The following is a 20802-nucleotide window of genomic DNA, read 5'->3' as shown; positions in this document are numbered from 1 at the left end:
ACCTATAATAATCAGCCGACTTAAAACATGGAAAGAAAGACACTTTGGAGCACGTTTCAAGCAGCTCCAGCATTGATAGTAAGACCATTACAGATGAGATCTACCTAATCATACGCTTACCAGTGCATTCTGGGAAGTGTAGCCCTGTTGTGAAAGGTACCGGAGACAGGTAAAGCGTACCAGAATGCATTGCGATGCGCATTGAAACGCCCCAAACTGTTTCAGTGTTCACGGAGTCATGTGGTGACCCTATAGTGTTGGTGCATAGTCCCTGTCACACAAACGCATACAATGGAGATCACGTTTCAAATGCATTAATTGTATTTATTTAAAGACCTGTTTTTCAAGATTAAATAACAACGACACAATACAATCTGGAATAATGTTATGCGTTCTTCATACACCGATGTGGAGCAATGTTACACAGCTTACATACATTTACATTTCAAATTATGCAAGACACAATCATAAAACAAACAAAAATATTGCACATTTTCAGTATTACAGACGATATTATAGACATTGCATTGTTTAAAAGTAGGTGATGAATCTTATCTGAAATCAACGCGCTGAACACATTTTTGCCAGCTTCACAGGAAGATGAAGAGGGTGCAGTACCACTCAGATTCAGGAGAGGGCGACAGAGTGACAGATTGTTTTCTACAGAACATTTATGAACTCGCAGCTGGGCTCAGCCCTGCTCAGCACAGGACCCAATAGGCGTGTTTTACAGTAAACGTTTAGAAGCGGTGTCATTACTAGTGTAAAATATACAGCTGCTCTACACACAATATATGTTTCTCATTGAAATAAACAAATACAAAATCATTCTTTAATTCTAGTCATTTTGCTGGACAGTCTCTTTCAACATTGGTTCCAGCCATTTGCAGGACAGTACACTAATTACGCATGCATCCCGCATTAGCCCTAGCCACCTGCTGGAACATAAACACATTGCAGCTACAATCTGTGAAATACTGTAAGACAGCACAGGTTCGAATCCTGCGTACAAGGAGTGAGATGAGACCAGTAAAAAGGCAGTATGCATTGTGTGGGTAGCATTAGGCTCGGCAGAGTTGCAAAGGCCCGTGTGTTCTGCTTTATAGAGCTGCTATCCAGGGGCAGGTGTGACGGACGATGAAGGTTTGATTAATAATCAGTGGAGTAATGTTCACAGTCAGGGTCTGGGAGATCCAGATCAGCTTCTTTCTTTATTGCAGAGATTGGTTTGCAGTTTGGGTCTGCAGTGTTTCTCGTTGGTGTCAAGACATCACATTGTTCTACAGCAGGTCCCTGTTTGTTTCCTGCCACATTAATGATGGATTATCACAGGAATGACTTGCTGGAGGGTTCAGGTTTTTCTGCCTGCAGAAGAAACATTCGATTTTATTTAATATATTTGTCTATCTGTTTAAACTTGCTGCGTACAAAGGTGTCATTTCAGATTGCAGTAGCAGGACAGATCTCAGCTCAGTGCCGGGTGTGGCTCACCTGTTTGCCGACAGCGAGGTCCGCAGTGATCGGGGTTCCACTTTGTTTGTACTGCTGGTACTCGACGGGGCCCAGCACCAGCACAGTGAGCTGACTCCCTCCCTCCTTCATTCTCCCCACCACGTCTTCGATGTACTCCGACTCCACATTCACCCCATTCACCTCCACCACCACATCCCCCTCTCGGAGCTCTGCCCTCTCCGCTGGGCTGCCCTGAGCCACCTGGAGGTAGAGATGGGTAAAGCACAAGGACACGGGATTGGTAACGCATTGCAGTTTGAATGCAATACAAGAGCCCTCAAACCTCCTCTCTGCCTTTCTTTGAAATTTGCTTCACTTGCTAAAGTTGCAACATTATTTCTGAAAGAAGCATACATCTGTTTTGATGCCTCGGGCTGTTTTTAGAATGATTTGAATATGTGTTTGACATGTACAATACACAGTCTGTAATTTCTATCACTCAACACTATCAAGGGTAGGGCTGTGCTGCTCCTTGTTTTTTCAAAGTAATTGCCTTTAGAAGTATTTGACGGTAGGTATTAAATACATTTTAAAAAACACCTATTTATTAATGCATTGAGTTGAAGAAATGCTGCCCTTCCCTCACCTTTACAATTGAGTGCCAATCAAAGGCAAAGAAATGTTGCAAAACTAGCAAATGCAATTGATTTGTCATGTAAACCTTTCCTGGAACCCGCGCTACCGCAGTGGAAAAAGAGCTACCCTGCAGCTCAGTGAGAGGGGCTGCACTCCAGTACCTGTCCTATGAAGATGCTGGGTTCGTCCAGGATCGAGCGGAGGTTGAATCCGAAGCCGGCGATGCCCTTCTCCAGGTGGCACAGCCGCGGCTTGGCCAGTGGAGCCTGCGGTTCCTGGAGGTTCTCCACAGGGGGCGCTGTGAGAGCTGGGGTCTCCTCCTGCAGGGGTGTGACGGGGTCACTGTCCTCAGAGAAGAGCAGCGGAGTCAGGCCCAGCTGGTGAATACAAAACGGCAACATCAGATCAAAGTGCGGTTTGGTTAGTTGCTGAAAACATCTTCGCTCGATGCCTTTTGGTATCAGGGTTCTGGAAGCTGTGGATTGACCTGCAAATCATCAACTCTGTGCAAAGCAAAAGAATGCCACTGAGGGGCTAGGCTAGGTAGAAGCTAAACCTTAGAATTGTTTTACCTTCAGTAAGGTTAACTGTATGCATTAAGAACATTTGAATACAAAATCAATTCTCAATGCCCGATGAACGGATGCAGTAAGACTTAAGTCCCCAGCCACTGACGTGAGCGACAGGTACAATTTGCAGTGAACAGGAAGCCCAGAATGCCATGTGTCCCCTAACCTGCGAGTAGAACTCGCTGCCCTGGCTGTCGATGGCGGTGAGCGTGACCTGTCGGCCGCTCTTTCGAACCCGGGTCACGATGTCCTCGTGCTCCAGCCCCTCCACGGGGTCCCCGTTCACCGCCAGGAGACGGTCTCCGTCCTGCATCCCTGCCCCCTCCGCGGGACTGTCCGGGTCCACCTCGCGCATGAAGTGAGCTGGGGAGAAGGTGGAAACACACATATACATGGCACAAAATTAACATTGAGTTTTTCTACAGCATATTCAATTTCATTTCAATGTATTTATACAGCTACGCTGTGATCATACGCGGATGCTCATGCATAGTCATAAACCTGTTCTCGCTCCTATGAACCTGTGCCAAGCAGGTAGGACAGATGAACCAATCAAAATGCTGAACCGCAATTACGGTGAAAAGAAGATATTGGAAGAACAGGTAGAGCGAAGCAGGAAACTAGAGAAAGGAATGCTGTGTTTGTAAACCTGCAGCCTCTTCAGTAACACCAAGATGACGTGGATGCTGTTTCACGATGATCTTCCCCTCCCCAGTCCCTCCAGGTTCGTTCTCACCTATCCGCCTTAATGGCAGCCTCTCCTGGCCCAGTCGGAAGCCGTACCCCGAGGGCCCCTTCACCAGGTACAGCTTGCGGGGCCGGTGGGGCAGGTTGTGTTCCCCTGCCATGGCCGGCACGACCACAATCCCGCGCTTCCTGTAATGCTCCTCGCTCTCGCTGTCGAGCACCAAGAGCGTGACGCCGTCCCCACACTTCTTCACCTGAGGACAGAGATTCGAAAAACAGCAACGGTCTGGGTGCTGCAAGAGCAATCGAGTGATATGCCTTGGGTTCACTGCACTGGGGTTAGCTGCTATCTCTTACACAGACTGGGCAGTGATGGGTACTGCACTGGGGTTAGCTGCTATCTCTTACACAGACTGGGCAGTGATGGGTACTGCACTGGGGTTAGCTGCTATCTCTTACACAGACTGGGCAGTGATGGGTACTGCACTGGGGTTAGCTGCTATCTCTTACACAGACTGGGCAGTGATGGGTACTGCACTGGGGTTAGCTGCTATCTCTTACACAGACTGGGCAGTGATAGGGTGCTCGTTTACCATCTTGTTGAGAGCACAGTGGGTCAGGTCTGCCACGTGGTCCCCGTTGATCCAGATCAGCCTGTCTCCCGTCCGCACCCCTGCCTTCTCCGCCGGGCCCCCACTCGTCACAGTGAGGGAGAACCTGCCCTTCGAGCCTGCCAGGAAAGGGTTAACAGTGTGAGCTGAGCCCCAGAGTCAGCTCAGCTGGCCCTTGTCTATCCTGGTGGCCTTCAGGAAAGCAAAAGGGGCTGCTGAGAACAAACGATCCGGTACTGCTATACAGTGGAACTGACAATGAACTTTTGCGTTATTTGTTTTGCTGTGTAGTGCCAGAAGCATTACTTAAAGCATTGCAGTGGGATTACAGAAGATAAGGAAGTGTATTTCTGTCTCAGTAAGAGGACACTGGCCTACCCCCCTTCCTACCACATGCTTGGAAACCGCACTTCCAAAATCTAAAAAACTTCAGTACGATGACTGGCATGATGGTATCAAGATTCTAGAAAAAGAACGTTCCATTGTTAGAAGGTGAGAACATAGCCATTGTGGTTTGTTCAAAGCAAACACTTAGGATCACAATCCACACAGACGTGTACAGGAGTCTCCTTCCTCTCTCGTACCCTCGACTGCGGCGACCGTGAAGCCCAGCCCGTCCTGGTGGTCTCGCGTGACGTGGCAGAGCCGGGGCCTGGCGCACTGCTCCCCCCCGCTGTGCTCCCGGGCCAGAGCCCGCAGGTCCACCCCCTGCCACCGCGCCCGCTCGAAATCACTGCCCTCCAGGACCAGGAACGACACCTGCCTCCCGCTCGCATGGATCTTCTGCACGATCTGAGAGAGAGAGAGACAGAGAAACCCATTATCACACGGACTGCTCCACTACCTGAGAAAGACAGACAGTCAAGATTATCACAGGGATTGCTCTCCTGTATCTTCTAAATAATCTGAGAGCCGCACAGACAGACAGGCACAAAGCCAGGGTCTGCTCTCCTGTACCTCCAGCACAATCTGAGAGATACACTGTCCACTGTAAAGACCTGCAAGACAGCTCATCTCACCAACTCCAAAGATGCTGCTGCCGATTGCTTAAATTCCGGGTGAACCTTCAGAGCTTCAAGGTGGTTGACCGTGTCACCAGACCTGGCCGTGCTTTTCTGAACAGCCCCGCTGTGCAGGGGCAGCTCCAGCCTCGCTCGGCTCCTCTCTCACCTTGCTGTGCTCCATGTGATCCACGAAGTCCCCGTTGATCTCCAGAAGCCTGTCCCCATCCCTCAGCCCGCTGCGCTCCGCCACGCTCCACGGCTCCACCTGCCTGATCACGTGGCCCGCGCAGCCCAGCTCCATGCGCAGGTAGAACCCGAAACTCTCGCCCTCCGAGCGGCACAGCCGACAGAGCCGGGGGACAGGGCGGCAGACCATCTCTGCAGAGAGAGAGAGAGCGAGGAGATTTCAGAATGGAAATTAGGAAGAGAATAACCTGAGGATTCATTATGGAATAATACTTTTTATTTTGTTAAAATGTACTGCGTGGTCTTCGGACCACGCAACCCCTCCCCCTCCCTCAAACGTTATTAAAACCAGTTCAAACAATCCCAAGACGAGGAGGGAAGCACGTGTTGCCGGGAGACGAGAGGATCTCCATGGAAACGGGCGGCTGTAAACCCTCGTTTATTAGTGCCCAGTAAAAGTCTCTTATTTACCTGTATCATCCGTTGTTACCAGGGCTGGGTTGTCAATACCCACCTTGGGGTTGAAGGTAAACTTTCTGTAAAAAATAAATACATAAATAAAATATATTTTTAGATACTTAAATTGTCTTAATTCCTCCAAAGTAAAAGGTATTTGATCAAAGCTCTCCCCAGCCCTTACTAGATACCAATGTTAATAATTGATTGATGTGTTGTTTAGCAATTCAGTAATTGACCAACTCAGTGAATTCACGGTTAGGTATATCTATAGCACATTTTCTGTACTTTTCTGTATTCACTACTAGTTCACTGCTTTCAGTGAGATATATAGGGGGATCAAAATAAATATTGCTCATAATTCATCCAGATTATTCCAAGTGGTTCTTTTAAAGGTTCACCAGTAACAAATTAAAAAATGTCATTAAAAATGTATCATCATCATCATCATCACTGTCTTTTCTGCACCAGACAGTGACTGAAACGTGATCCTTAGTTAAAATATGCAAATATTGTTTATCTCCAGACTGGCTTGGGCTCAGACAGGGCCTCTTCAGAAATGAGACTGCAGGCATAAAGTTGAGACTGTAAATGTGTATATGAACTCTACCGGGACATTGCGTGCCTTGCTTAATAAGCACATTCCATCCCTGAGATTGCTAGGACCTGGCCCTGATCAGACTGAAGCAATGGGTTCTGAGATTGCTAGGACCTGGCCCTGATCAGACTGAAGCAATGGGTTCTGAGATTGCTAGGACCTGGCCCTGATCAGACTGAAGCAATGGGTTCTGAGATTGCTAGGACCTGGCCCTTATCAGACTGAAGCAATGGGTTCTGAGATTGCTAGGACCTGGTCCTTATCAGACTGAAGCAATGGGTTCTGAGATTGCTCGGACCTGGCCCTGATCAGACTGAAGCAATGGGTTCTGAGAGTGCTCGGACCTGGCCCTGATCAGACTGAAGCAATGGGTTCTGAGATTGCTAGGACCTGGCCCTGATCAGACTGAAGCAATGGGTTCTGAGATTGCTCGGACCTGGCCCTGATCAGACTGAAGCAATGGGTTCTGAGATTGCTAGGACCTGGCCCTTATCAGACTGAAGCAATGGGTTCTGAGATTGCTAGGACCTGGCCCTGATCAGACTGAAGCAATGGGTTCTGAGATTGCTAGGACCTGGCCCTGATCAGACTGAAGCAATGGGTTCTGAGATTGCTAGGACCTGGTCCTTATCAGACTGAAGCAATGGAGACTGAGATTCCTAGGATCTGGCCCTGATCAGACTGAAGCAATGGGTTCTGAGAGTGCTAGGATCTGGCCCTGATCAGACTGAAGCAATGGGTTCTGAGATTGCTAGGACCTGGCCCTGATCAGACTGAAGCAATGGGGACAAGATTTTTTTCAAGGTCTCCCCAGTTAAAGGTCCAGGTTTTTTTGCTGAGGTTGTGCAAGTTCTAAAAATAAGACTTCCTCCCAGTGACGTCTAAGCTGCTCCTCCCATGTGCTAAAATATGTATAGTTTCAGCATGCTATTCTGGGAGCTGTGACTGATTCGATGAGACAGACCTTACATTACTTACTGTGTTAGCTCCATGCCGTCCTCGAAGCCTGGAAACGCAAAGAGAGAGTTTGGAAACAGCTCAGTTCATGTGTCACTGACACACTGCAGCGAAACATCCCATCTTTAAAGTCCAAACCAATTTGTCACGTCAGGTACTGAAACTGGTAATGTTACCAAGCAAATGAGTGAAATATGTTACGAAGCATGCATTTCGTTTCTGCACTAGGGTTACAGCTCTGAGTACATATACTTTGGACTCAACAGCAGTGAATGATATGTTCCTGTATCAGCAGTGAATGATATGTTCCTGTATACCACGGTCTTGTAGTATACAGCTGGAATGCATTAACTACAAGGAGTTATTAAAATAATCTGACACTCTCCTCTCTCGCTAATGAGAAAACCAGATTCAAAGTCTGTTCTGTTAGTTACTGTGTGACGTACGATGCTGCAGTTCAAGAGATTGCATGGCTGCAGTGTGGGAGGCAGTGGGTTTGAGTAGCTCAGTGTGTTGGAGTGCTGGGCTGCAGTGTGGAAGGCAGTGGGTTTGAGTAGCTCAGTGGTTAGAGCGCTGAGCAGCAGTGTGGAAGGCAGTGGGTTTGAGTAGCTCAGTGGTGAGAGCGCTGGGCTGCAGTGTGGAAGGCAGTGGGTTTGAGTAGCTCAGTGGTTAGAGTGCTGGGCTGCAGTGTGGAAGGCAGTGGGTTTGAGTAGCTCAGTGGTTAGAGTGCTGGGCTGCAGTGTGGAAGACAGTGGGTTTGAGTAGCTCAGTGGTGAGAGCGCTGGGCTGCAGTGTGGAAGGCAGTGGGTTTGAGTAGCTCAGTAAATACATACTTTCGCTCGCTCTCTTAGTCCTTTCAGCTCTACTCAATTATTGAAGTTTTCGGCTGTGTCAGAGTTGTGTGCAATTATTTAGAAACAGTCATGGCAAAGCATAATCTCTGTGACTTCACAAGGTTAATGCAGAGGCTGCCAAACAAACACTGAAACTGACACTGAAAAAAAATAATAAAAAACAGCCTGCACTGCGAACGACATCAAAATCACTACAAACTTCTTAAACCTGAACACCAAACACCAAAAGAAGAGCGCTGCGTTGTCACCTGAAACCGAAACTAATACATCTTGTATGTAACATAAGTGCCCCTGTGTTTGTTTATGCTGCGTATGAAGCTGAAGACAGAGGAGTAACCACGTAGCAGAGAGAGCTGTGGTCCCTTCCATCGGCTTTACTGAAGGACAAAACCACTTGAGCGGATTTGACGCTTATAAAAAACGTGGAACTGCACAGCAAAGTGTAACAAAGCACAGTGGAAGCATGGTAAAGCAGAGGCAAGCATTGTAAAACACAGAGAGGTACGGTAAAGCATGATAAACTAGTATTAAACCATGGGGAAAACATCTGTACAAACTGAACATGGTACACTTTGATAAGAGGTGTGGGAGCTCATTCACAGCATAACATAACACCTGTCTATGCTTGACACCTGCAAGGAGTGGCAGGGTACCCCCATTAGCACTGAAATTCACAAAAATAAAATAGACTAAAAAACAACCCTCTGTACGAGAGCGAAGCAAGGACTCACCTGTTTTGTGCTTCATGTTTGACGTCGTGCTGAGAGCCGTGAGTTTTGCTGAGGCAAGAGGGAGGAGAGGTTCAAGGTGCACCAGCTAGGGATATAAAGATCTCTTTATCTGCAGTGCTGCCTGCAGGAAAGCACCAGTTTAATGTTTAATCGCACTGACAGCTCTGGAGACAGCTGGCTTCCTTCTGCAGACCTCTTTGTTTTTCAGCTGGCTGTGTGCGGATGAGGTTCAGATCAACAGAACTACCTGGACAGGTTTACATAGACTTGAGCACTCTCGAGCCCTAAACAGAGATGTCAGCTTGCTGTGTAAGCTCCGGGGGGCATTGTGAATCCTTCAGATTGCAGAAGCAGAATTGTTTTGAAAATTATAAATTACTTAATTGATCAGGAAGTAGGCAAATCATTAACCAAGAGCAGGTCAAATATCATGCAAAAAAAACAAACAAGAACAAACGCGATTCTCAAAAAAATACAAAACAGCATCACGAACAAGTTACTAGAAAATGAAACCGCACAGCCGAGCGGCTCCTTCTGCTGGTGGGAATCCCAGATGAACCTGCGGGGTAGCACTTTCTGCCCCCCCCCCTTCCACTGGGATTCCAGGGTAAATGCATTTCTTTGGGGTGCTGCATCAGATTCATGGGTGGGTTTGTCCCTTGTCTTCAGAAGTGCTTGCACAAATATTGTATGCGTTTAACCAGGACAAGTCTGTTTATTTCATTTCAGTCTCATCTACAGCACATGGCATTAAAACAAACCAATCAGCATTCACACAACCTCCCAGCTCAATCTGAGACTCCTGCACAGCACACCACAGATCAGACAGCATTACCTTCTGGCAGTCATTGTACTATAGCAATGCAGCGCCCTTGGAAAAGGGTAGCACTGTGAATGGACTGGGAAACAAAGCTCTTTGAAATCTACAGTCACAGACAGGTTGTATTTTATTTAATTACCATGCGCCCCAAAACGTTGTCCATATTGCTCACAAATGCAGGGACAAGCCTCCCATTGCCCAGATAAACAGAAATCCATTCCAGGTTTTACAACGAGCTTCATTAGCACACAGTGCACACATTAGAACACATTTAAATGAATGACAAGCGCAGGTGTAATTAAGATTAGATCAAAGTGCTACGCAATAGGAGGCTTACAGCATTGCCCTGTGTTGGAGATCATTATTATAGCTCAGTCAACCTCTGTTATTCAAAATACTAGAGAGAGGTGAATATTCAGTCATAATCTCTGAAAGACCAACAGAGACTATTGCTTGTTTAGTACCTCTCTGACACACACCAGGACTGGAAATAAGAGTCCTGTTACACTGCAGTCTGATCCAGTCCAGGTTTACAATGATCCTACATAGCCACATTGGTAGCTCAGGTGTGACACCTGCTGGATGTAATACTACATGACACCCACATACACTTAAACATCCCCCAGTTCCCTTACCACACCTTGCAATGTTAATTAGGTCTTTTGCCTATATTTACAAACACGTGTTATTTTTTATCATCATTATACTCATGAAACACATTGCTGTACCTCATAAAAACCCAAACCATCAATACACAAACATAAAATAAACATAATGCAAACTGCCCTGACCCTTATAAAAGCAATTGTGCAGCAGCCTTCCCTTCATTATAACATGCTTGGTAACACTTCTCAGTGAAGTCCCATGCTCACCTGAGCTTTGATCATCACATACAAGGGTGGTCATTTCACTGAATATTTCATTTGCATGGCTTCTTGCACGTACAGCTATATATATATTTACAAGGCTTCCTTTTCATACCCTAATGTTTATTGCTCACACTAGAAGAACGTGTTCACAGACCCAATCAGTGCAAATCCTAGACTGCTTTACCTGAGCATACAGTGGTGCTAACTGGGGCCTGTGAAACAGCTACAAGTCACTAGACTTGATCCCTGGAGTCTTCAATGTGTTGCTAGCTGCTGGTCCCTTTCTCCAGATTCCTGATCTCCTCTGCCACCTGTCTCTGGACCCTCCAGAAGCTCAGTTTCTTCCCCACGCTGCGGTTCTGCTGCCTGGCCCCCTTCAGCTCCTGCAGGAAGCGCTGCAGGTTTTCTCGGACGCGCTGGCGGTTCCAGGAGGTGGCGTGGCTGCGGATGTTGTTGAGGATCAGCTCCCAGTCCTCGGAGAGCTCGTCCCCCTGCGTGATGGAGGCCAGCACCTTCACCCTGCCGCTCTCGCCCTGCCCGAGCCCGCGACTGTGCAGGGAATGCTTCCCGCTCTCGCTCAGCTCGTTCAGGTACAGGCTGGGTGAACACAGCGGAGAGAGGGACAGTCACCAACACAGACCATTCTCCCTCTGTGTTTAAACTGGGCTTATCATTCTAAATCACACAGCACACCGCAGGGTTTTCACTTAGAATACATTTGAATGGAGGCATTTCTTTTGTTGTGGTGTGTGTGTCTGAGATACTCACTGTATGGTGTTCAGGGGGGGTGTGTGTGTCTGAGATACTCACTGTATGGTGTTCAGGAGGGGGGGGTGTGTGTGTCTGAGATACTCACTGTATGGTGTTCAGGGGGTGTGTGTGTGTCTGAGATACTCACTGTATGGTGTTCAGGGGGTGTGTGTGTGTCTGAGATACTCACTGTATGGTGTTCAGGGGGTGTGTGTGTGTCTGAGATACTCACTGTAAGGTGTTCAGGGGGGGTGTGTGTGTCTGAGATACTCACTGTATGGTGTTCAGGGGGTGTGTGTGTGTCTGAGATACTCACTGTATGGTGTTCAGGGGGGGTGTGTGTGTCTGAGATACTCACTGTATGGTGTTCAGAGGGGGTGTGTGTGTCTGAGATACTCACTGTATGGTGTTCAGGGGGGGTGTGTGTGTCTGAGATACTCACTGTATGGTGTTCAGGAGGGGGGGGTGTGTGTGTCTGAGATACTCACTGTATGGTGTTCAGGAGGGGTGTGTGTGTGTGAGATACTCACTGTATGGTGTTCAGAGTGGGGTTTGCCCTGCAGGCGTCGAGCAGTTGCAGTGCCGCGTTGTCCCCGATGGAGTTGTACGCCATGTTGATCTCCTCCAGCCCCTGGTTGCCCCCCAGCCCCGAGGCCAGCTCTCTAGCACCCCCATCCCCCAGGTCCGTGTTCATCAGGGAGAGGTGCCTCAGAGAGCGACTCTCCAACAGGGCCTCGGCCAGGCTGCGGGCACTCGACTCAGACAGCGGGTTATCACACAGACTGCAGGGAGAGAGGGGGTAATCAGGGCAACTGCAGAGTATCACACCTAACCACACTGCCGCAGCCTTATAGACCCCACATTATAAACACATTACAGTGCGCTTTGAAACAGGAAAAGAAAGTTCAACGACTGGACTAGAAGACATCACGGTAAACCTGCTTGTAACTGTTTTAAGGGTATTTAGTTGTTAATGAACAACATTTACAGATCGTTCCTTTAACATACTTGCACTTCCATTCCCTTTCAAGGGGTTGCATAAAGACTGCATTGAAAACACACTGGAGTCATTGGAAAAGCAGAGGCTGGTTCCTGAGGACTTTAAAGAGAGCTCCAAGAAGCTTGGCTCACTTCTTTCCCCGTGCAGGTAACCAGTGGCTGCTTTTTCTATGAGTCAATGGAAAACACCAGGAGCAAGGGAGGGTGGTCTTACTGTAAAGACTGAACTGCACACGCGCTATCGATCAGCAGGCTCCTCAGGTGATCGCAGGCCTCGGGACCCAGGTTGTTACACTGCAAACTTGAGAGAGGGAACACAGACAACACACACGTGCACTTAGTGGTGCTGTACCGCGGTCTGCGTGCAGTACCAAGCAAATACACACAGACTCACTCTCGTGCGCTTACCAGCCCCAGGAATCCTCAGATACAGGCTGATCAACAATAGAATAAGATCATGTAGAACTGCATTTGGCTTTTAAAATACTGTGGATAATATATTAGGCTACAAAATCAGGGATGGAAATAAGACTCCTATTGCATAGCAGTTGCATCCATTCCAGGTTTTAATACAAGCTTGATTAGCCACAGTGTCTATAGGTAACAAGCTTGGGCGTGTCTTATTAAACTCATAGTAAAACCAGGAATGGATCAAACCGCTATGCAATGAGAGTGTTACTTCCATTCTTGCAAAACACTTATGCTTTGGCTGAAAATGTTGCTTTCACTAGATGTCAGACCCGGATATATTTTGTTAATCTGTGTTATATATATATTTTTGGTTTCTCTCTTTGTTGCTCATACAACATACCTTAACTCAGTAACAGGAGTACTTTCTGTGCTTGAGTTTAAAGTTGTGTTTTGGGTGGTTGGAAGGCTGGACTCTCAAAGCTCCTAACTGTCACAAGCGTGATTTTAGTTTGGAAAGGCAAAAGGAAACCCCTTCTAAAAGTTTACCACATCAAATTTGCACAGCTTTTCCCATGGTTGTACAATGCATTTACCATAGTTTACCTTCTTAATATGCTCTACCACACCTCTCTGTGCTTCAATGCTTACCCATGCCTTATCATGCTTTCGCTGTGCTTTATTACATTTTGCTCTGCTTTTACTATGGGAAACTTTTATAAGGGAAACACTGGCACATTTGGCTCGGAGAATCCAGCCCGAGAGGGAGTGAGACTCACTTCACAGTCTTGCAGCGGAGCAGGACTGGCCGCAGCGTGTCCAGCGACTCACAGGTCAGGCTACAGGAGGACAGGTCCAGCGATTCCAGCACGTGCCTGGGGGGGGTGCAGGCGAGCACAGCGGCCAGCACGAAGCACTTGAGGGGGGTCATGCGGACCCTGGAGAGGTTGAGGGCGGAGAGGGAGCCCAGCACCTCCGCTGTGAAGCGCTGGTTCTGGAACTCGTAGAGGAAGAACAGGAAGTCCACCAGCTCCTCTGGGGGCATCTGCTTCTGGCTGTTCCGCAGCAGGTGCCTCTTGAGCGTGCGGGTGATCTGCACCACGGCTGTGGTCCTGATGGAGATGCCCAGCTGGTCCAGCAGCACCCTGTTGCCGTGTGACAGCAGCCCTCCCATGAAGATAGGGAACAGCTCGAAGGACTCCTGCTCCTGCCTCTCCAGGGGGGCGGGGCCCTGCACCCCCAGCACGCTCTGCTCCACCTGGTCCAGCACGTCCTCGTTGAACTGGTCCTCCGTCTTGAACATCTCGCTGGCCATGGTCTTGCCGATCTTGCCATTGCTGTGGCCGCTGATCCTGCTGTACAGCCTGGGGAACATCTTGAGCAGGTTGAAGAAGGCGAAGACCCGCAGCGGGAGGAACTTGGAGAGCACGTTGAGCAGCGTGGTCAGGTCGTCACTAGCCTGCCCGATGACCTCCGAGGCGCCCTTGCCCAGCTTCTCCAGGACTGTCTTCTTCTCCCCCAGCACCACGTAGAGTGCGGCCAGGTACTCCTGCATGGCGGGCACGGTGAACACATAGCGGATCTCCCCCATCCCGCCTGCGGGAGAGCTCTGCACGCAGCGGGCCAAGAAGAAGCCCAGAACGTCGGTGCGGAAGACGGCCAGCTGCCTCAGCTCCTCATCGCTGTCATCCTCCTCGCCGATCTTCTCCATCACCTCCTCTTTAGTGAAGGAGGTCCTCTTGCAAGTGATCCCCTCGTAGGCCAGCTTGCCCACAGTCTTGGCCACGTAGTGCATGAGGGAGATGCCCTGCTGGTTCGGTCCCCCGGCCGCCTCCAGGATCTCCCCCCCGAAGTTGAGCCGCAGGAAGCTGGTGTAGATGCCCGTGAGAGTGCGGATGGGTGCCCTGACGTCTGTGAAGTGCAGAAAGTGCAGGGTGGCGCAGGTCAGCCAGCAGTAGGACGGCAGGAAGCAGGCAGCTGCGATCTGGCTCTCGCGCTGCAGGTTGAGGTACAGCATCTCCAGGAGCTCCTGAGAGTCGCGGCCCGACTGGCCCTCTGCCTGCTGCAGGAGCCGGCTGGTGAAGTATGCCCTCTGCTGCTCGATGTTGGTGAAGCCGCAGATCTCGGTGTAGCGGTCCACGTACTTGCTGGGGATCTTGTCCAGGGCCGAGGGGCGGGTGGTGACCAGGATGCTTGCCTTAACAAATACACATTAAATAAAACATTTTAAACTACACGGTAAGCATTCAAATAAATAAAAAAGAAGGGTTGCAGGTTGTGGCTCTTTTTATTCAACCGTACCTAGCGCTTTCAAGTTATTAAAACCAGCTGTGCACAACTCTGACCCTCAAGATCCATTAAAATCCATGTATTTATTCCAGGCAGGTCTGAAATGAGTTAACTGAACCTGTCGAGGGTCAGAGAACTAATTCAGGATCAAAAAGCCAGACTGGAATGGATCTAGGAGGGCTAAAGTTGTGCTCCACTGGTATAGACTACATGACCAGGCATGGGGACAGACAGACCTCGGGGAGCAGGTACTTCCTCAGCAAGTTGACGGCGATGGCTCCCGGGTGCAGGGGCTCCTCCGGGTTGCTGCAGAGCTCTGTTGCAGCGATGCTGAAGTTTAGCCTCATCTTCTCCATGCCGTTGAAGATGAAGAGCACGTCCCGGCCGTCCCCTCTCAGGTGATCCGAGTGGCGGAGGTGCCGGTACATCCTCCCCACCAGGGCCTGTAGGGAGGTGGGCCGGCTCTGCAGAGAAAGGTCCTCGCACGAGAGAGGGACCACCAGCTCAAACTGGGCCAGAGTCGTCCCCGAGCACCAGTCCAGAACCAGCTTCCGGACCACTGTGCTCTTGCCCGTCCCCACCGCGCCGTACAGAACCACGTTCTGGCCCTGTTCAGGATCCCACCCCGGGTCTGGGTCGAACAGCTCCCCCACTGTGAGGGAGCGATGTACCGAGCCGGGGGTCTCCCTCCCAGTCAGGGGGTTGACATTCTCCCCCGGGGGTCCCTCCAGGATCAGCGGCTCCACGTGCATGGTGTCTGGGGAGAAGAGACCCCCAAACTGCTTCTCCTCGTTCGGGAGGTGGCTGAACCACAGGGCCAGCTTCCGTTTGTGAATCTCCACGGGGTCTGAAAAAAGAACCAACAACAAATACATGTGTGCAATAAGGTACCAGGGCTGTTTCAATGTTTTAAACAGTGCCCCCCTTCAACTCTACATTAATCCTGATAGTGTTTCCCTAGTCTGGGCTACAAACACAGTGTAAAGTCTTAAGAAAGTGAGTTAAGGATGCAGTTTTCACTACCACACCAGTGAAGCACTCCGAGATGCCAATAACGGAGCAATATAAAAGCAATTTGATTGAAGACTTGATATTTCCTCTGATAATAATGTAACCCTAACCAGTCCCTCACCTGAAGGGGAGCTGGAAGCGAGGTGCCTGTTCTGAGACGCACACACTGGAAAGCACTTCTCCCACAGCCTCCCACTGTACCTCAGCCAGCTGTGAACAACAAGAAGACACTGTCAATCACACCACCCAACTCAATGCAGCTCAATACCACTTTTATTACAAGCACTCGAGGCTACACAGACTCTTCCGAGAAGACCAACACGACTAACACTCCTGGCATCACAGAGACACAAAACACCCCAGCCGCTGTCAATCTCACCTGCTGCCCGTCCTCGCTTCATGTTTCACAGGTTGTGCCCGATAGACTCTGCTTGAACCGAAGAGCCTCTCCATGCCTGAAAAACAGAAAGTGAGTGATGTTAAAAAAAAAAAAAAAAAAAAAAAAAAAAGACGTGCACATGCAAAAATACAAAATGATACAATTAAAATAAACCATTCACGATTTGGGAAATCAGAGAGAAGTCAGTACACAATTATTTTATTTTAAGAAATGAGAGGTTTTTAGACCAGACTGCTCTCCTGGTTTCTAAGTCCTGACATCCTCTTTGATACCCTCTCCTCCACCTTCACTCAAACCCTGCTGCACCGCTGAAGAGACGGACTCAACTGCTCTTACCCTTCATCATGTGAGAGGTCCGCGCTGTGTCCAGGAACCCCCGGTGTCCCCCAGCTCTAGAGATCCACTGTGTCCCCGTCCGGGGGACATGTCTCCAGCACTGCAGCATGACCTCGCAGCTCGCTCGCTCCCGTCCCCTGCTGGGAGAGAAATGCAATGACAGGGTGCTGCTCACTGAACAGCATTATAATATAATTACACATGCACTAGCTTTCTCTCCCCTCTATGCATTGAAATGTATCTCATTCGGGCTGAGTGATGCACATACCTTCCCTAACCACTAGGATCTCCAGAGAAACTCATTCTGCAATGTGGGGAGGATTAAGAGCGTCGGTTAATCTGGAGAACCAGACAGCCATCAGAATGATTCTCCTGCTGCCTCTCACCTCCGGTTCTGTCCTCAGGCTCTCCTGTCCTCACATCAGTGTCGTCGCTACAGTTCGAGAGAAAACCAGGTGGCTCAGACCACTGCAAATGAAGCTGTGAACATGCTGGAGCAGGCAGTCTCCTCTCCTTCCCTCCCCAGACAACCCGAAAGCACCAGGGAGGCCTGTGCAGCACAGGATCCTTGTGTTCCCTTCTCTCTCCCTCTCGGCATTCTTCTCTCTCTCTCTCTCTCTCATTGGAGAGCTGCCAAGCAGTGTGCGAGAATCGCAGAGCCTGTACTACGCTCCCTTCAGAGAGAAATTCCTGACCGAATTAGTTCAGATGCCAGAAGCCGGACGGATCTCACATTCATCTCTAGTTTTATTTGAGCGTCTAGAATATGAAGGTTATGCAGATAGAAACTGGGTCAATATTTACATAAATATCTTTCTTAATCTCTGTGCCAATTTAAAAAGGTTTGCAGCGAGATACATGCCCGTGCTGGGCTCTAGAAGTGATCAAGCACTGTAGACAGCAAAAAGCAAACTATTGATTACTTAAAACCACAAGCAAAGTACAGGACCTATACCCTTTGACCAACTGTTAATGTAATTGCTGAAGCACATCACACAAGCTCGAAGGGATTTGAAAGGGAACTTCTTCAGTGAAGTTTTTTTTTTTGTTTTCAGCAATAAAAACAGTTTTAGAGCCACATATTGCAAAATGCAACGTAGCTCTGCTAGGTTAAAGGTTATGTTGGCGTGTGCAGCTGTCAGGGTGTTTTCAGGCTGGCTTTTACAACATGGTTACAACGCCACCTAGTGCCGAACGACAAATAAAACCTGACAGAAACTTTCCAGCAACCTGCAAATCTTGTGCGATTGCCAAAGCAATCCGAGTCACTCTTTATCTCCGATCACAGTCAATGGTGTGTAAACAGTCCACACATTAATCACTGCTGGGCGTGTGGCTCCTATCTACTGCTGCATGCAGGTCACGTTTGATGTGATATGCATTTTCAATACAAACGAAATGCAAATTTTCTGGGAGCTGTATCACAGCGTTCTTCTGCACCCATTGTAACTTCATGGAAAAACAGACAACAAGACTTCAGAATGAAAAGCATACAATGATACTGAGGTGCACGGCATGATTCCAGTAAACGTTATGCAGAAGTATTACCTTTAGCTCTCTGGGATGGAAATTAGACTCTGATTGCATAGCAGTTTTTTCCCCCCATTCCAGGTTTAAAAATCTGATTCGCCCCAGTGTACAGGTAACAAGCTCAGGTGTGTCTTATTAAACTCCTAGTAAAACCAAGCATGGATTATAATATTTAAAAAAAAATGTGTAAAGTGCCCTGGGATGCTTACACATGACAGACACTATATACATTACATAGGTATGGTATGGTATGGATCACAGTGTTGTGCAATAGGAGTCCTTCCCTGGCTCCTGTAACTCATTATTGAGCTGATCCCCCCACATGCCCCTCTGAAGTTTGGAATAGTAAATCTACACTACATGGGAGTCAATGCAAAGTCTTCAAACCTGTTCATACAGGCTTGTCTGTGGACAGATAATGGAGGTGAGCAGGCTTTGCAAGGTAGAAAACACCTGAAAAACCACACCAAGCTTCATCAAGAAAGGGATTCATCACTTGGCAAGTATTTCAACCTTTAAAGCTTTTAATTAACTTTCCTAGCTTTGGTGATCCATGTCCCTCTAGGCTTACCGTACATTTAATAGGAACTCCCACACAGCTATTGTACTGTACACACACACACACACACACGAGTGGGTGCGTACAGCCTCACCAGAATAATCCAGGACTAGTTTGGGCTGGTCCCTCACACCGGCTAGCAGCCTGCTCTGCTGAAGCCTCCTCCTCATGCTCAATGTATATAATATACAGCGCTATGAATGCTACAGAGCGTCTCGTCATGGCACAGCCGCACAACCGTGACCAAAAGAGAACCGACCCCGGCATTTACTTTATCAGGGCACAGCAGTCGTTTCCCACACTCAACCACGAAGGCTGGTTACACAGTGACAAAGCACAATGCGTATACACTACCCTGCTAGGGATGACTGGGCTTTTTCCATGTGCAGCAAAACTAAACAAGGGAGCTCACTGATGCTGGATAAGCCAGCTCTGTGCAAGCTTGAGGGCAATGTGCAATGTGTAAGTATTGCAATTGTACCTGTGGAATTGGAACACCATATAATTGATCAACTATAGTTCAATTACACGCTTATCTGCCATCATTGGATTTTAAGCCACTTTTGGTGGTGATGCAGTTATGCAGCATGGTTTATTGTGGATTATTACCTGCTAGGTATTCCATTAGGGGATGAATTTTTGATTGCCCCAGGAAGCTCAGCGCTGGGAGGTCAATGTTCAGACCTTGAGTGACACTGAAGGCATGTGCATTCTCTTCCTAAAAATAACCCACACGTTATTGGTAGGGGACTGTGAACCGGGGAGTCATCTCTGCGCAGTGCCCCAGACCTTCATCCTGTGTCAAACACGCTGGCACTGTGTTTTCATTCGACATTGGAAAACGTTCGCATGCCCTTGATACAAGCTGCGTGAACAGCGTGAAAACTGACCAAGTCAAAAGTTTAGTGTTTATTATTAGAAGTTTATTTTTTAGTGCCGCGGCACTGGTAGTAGGTACCAGCATTTTTATTGAGTCCATAATTTGTTTTGCAGGCTCTTCCGAACTTTATTTTGTCATTGCACAGTGCAGTGTAAACCAAACATTACCGGTGCAAAATCCTTCACGGTAAATGTGTGTTTTACCATTTTGACCACGCCCGCTGGTGCTCTGTCACACTTCCGTTATGTTTTTGCTTTGCTAGAAATCTCTCTGTTTTTAAGCACACACACATATCAGTTAAATTCTCTTTTGTTCGTGAGCTGTGACGGAACTTCGATACATCATGGATTGCTCAGAACGCTGCAGGTTTAACAGAACGTTTGCAACCTTTGGGGTATAAACAGAATTGACCATCAGGTGTTTTGTACGATCAGATAGAATGCAGTTACCTATATTTGCGTGACACTGCAACTTTAAGATGCACAGGTGAGCCGCCATCTCATTACAACGTATTCACTAACAAACTCGTGCAGAAAATAATAAATACAACTACATGTACACGTGTACGCTCGTGAATTTTATTTTATAACGCCGGCCCTCTTTATCAACTTGCAACAAGTCCCTTTCCAGTTATTACCAACTCTGCAAAATAAAATAAAGCTGTTTCCATGCCAAAATAAATAACATATTGATCGACTATTAATGTAAATTCAAATTATAAAACAATATACCTGAAAAACAAAACAAATCTTCAAGTAAAAACGAAATAAATAAATAAATAATAAATAAATAAACATAAGGAGGTTTGAGAGATACAAATGCAACGTCCGTTAAACAAACAAACACAAAAGCACAGCGAAACCACAATTACCGGCTGCTGTTTCGACTTGTGTAATCACCCGGCTTCGAGCGGTGAAGCTTCCCCCGTCCGGTCCTCAGCGCCGAACACTCCGGTGCTTACGTGTGCGCCAGCACTGCACACATACGAGTCTGCTTTTATTACATTATTTAAAATGTGCTTAAACTGCAGTCACAGTTACTACGACAAATACCACACTGCCCCGTCTTCTCCGTTCAAAACTTGAGTACAGTCACAGTGTCAGATTCACTTCCCGAAACTCGACCCAATTCAGATGTTAAAAAAAAAAAACTACGTTCAGTTTGACGTCTACTCTAGTCCAATCAAAAAACTAAGAGAGGTTTTGGGTTT

The 20802-nt window shown here is 48.0% G+C and overlaps 2 protein-coding genes across 7 annotated transcripts; both read right to left on the bottom strand.

Moving 5' to 3' along the window:
* Window positions 1–298: 298 nt before the first annotated feature.
* On the bottom strand, window positions 299–9332 carry LOC117397215 (Na(+)/H(+) exchange regulatory cofactor NHE-RF3). Of its 2 annotated transcripts, none has more exons than XM_059010152.1 (11): window positions 8742–9332; window positions 7178–7319; window positions 5617–5681; window positions 5126–5337; window positions 4540–4747; window positions 3938–4074; window positions 3394–3598; window positions 2824–3020; window positions 2250–2465; window positions 1492–1713; window positions 299–1365 (listed from the first exon to the last, which is right to left on the bottom strand). In XM_059010152.1, exons 2-11 carry the CDS (start codon window positions 7189–7191, stop codon window positions 1327–1329), a joined length of 1515 nt encoding a protein of 504 aa, XP_058866135.1. In that variant the 5' UTR covers window positions 7192–7319; window positions 8742–9332; the 3' UTR covers window positions 299–1326. The 2 variants fall into 2 exon arrangements, with proteins under 2 accessions (XP_058866135.1, XP_058866134.1); XM_059010151.1 differs by having other exon boundaries at window positions 7178–7205.
* Window positions 9333–9670: 338 nt separating this feature from the next.
* On the bottom strand, window positions 9671–20802 carry LOC117397214 (NLR family member X1). 5 transcript variants are annotated; one of them, XM_059010148.1, is made up of 10 exons: window positions 20464–20802; window positions 17010–17056; window positions 16624–16763; window positions 16267–16342; window positions 16009–16097; window positions 15113–15723; window positions 13367–14784; window positions 12394–12480; window positions 11711–11962; window positions 9671–11027 (listed from the first exon to the last, which is right to left on the bottom strand). In XM_059010148.1, the coding sequence occupies exons 3-10, from the start codon at window positions 16730–16732 to the stop codon at window positions 10697–10699; spliced, it is 2973 nt and encodes a 990-aa protein (XP_058866131.1). In that variant the 5' UTR covers window positions 16733–16763; window positions 17010–17056; window positions 20464–20802; the 3' UTR covers window positions 9671–10696. The 5 variants fall into 5 exon arrangements, with proteins under 5 accessions (XP_058866131.1, XP_058866129.1, XP_058866130.1 ...); XM_059010146.1 differs by lacking the exon at window positions 17010–17056 and having other exon boundaries at window positions 20464–20801; XM_059010147.1 differs by lacking the exon at window positions 17010–17056 and having other exon boundaries at window positions 16624–16760; window positions 20464–20801.

This window comes from Acipenser ruthenus, chromosome 40, assembly GCF_902713425.1.
Source record: "Acipenser ruthenus chromosome 40, fAciRut3.2 maternal haplotype, whole genome shotgun sequence".
Taxonomy (NCBI): Eukaryota; Metazoa; Chordata; class Actinopteri; order Acipenseriformes; family Acipenseridae; genus Acipenser; species Acipenser ruthenus.
This window is presented reverse-complemented; position numbering and strand designations above follow the sequence as displayed.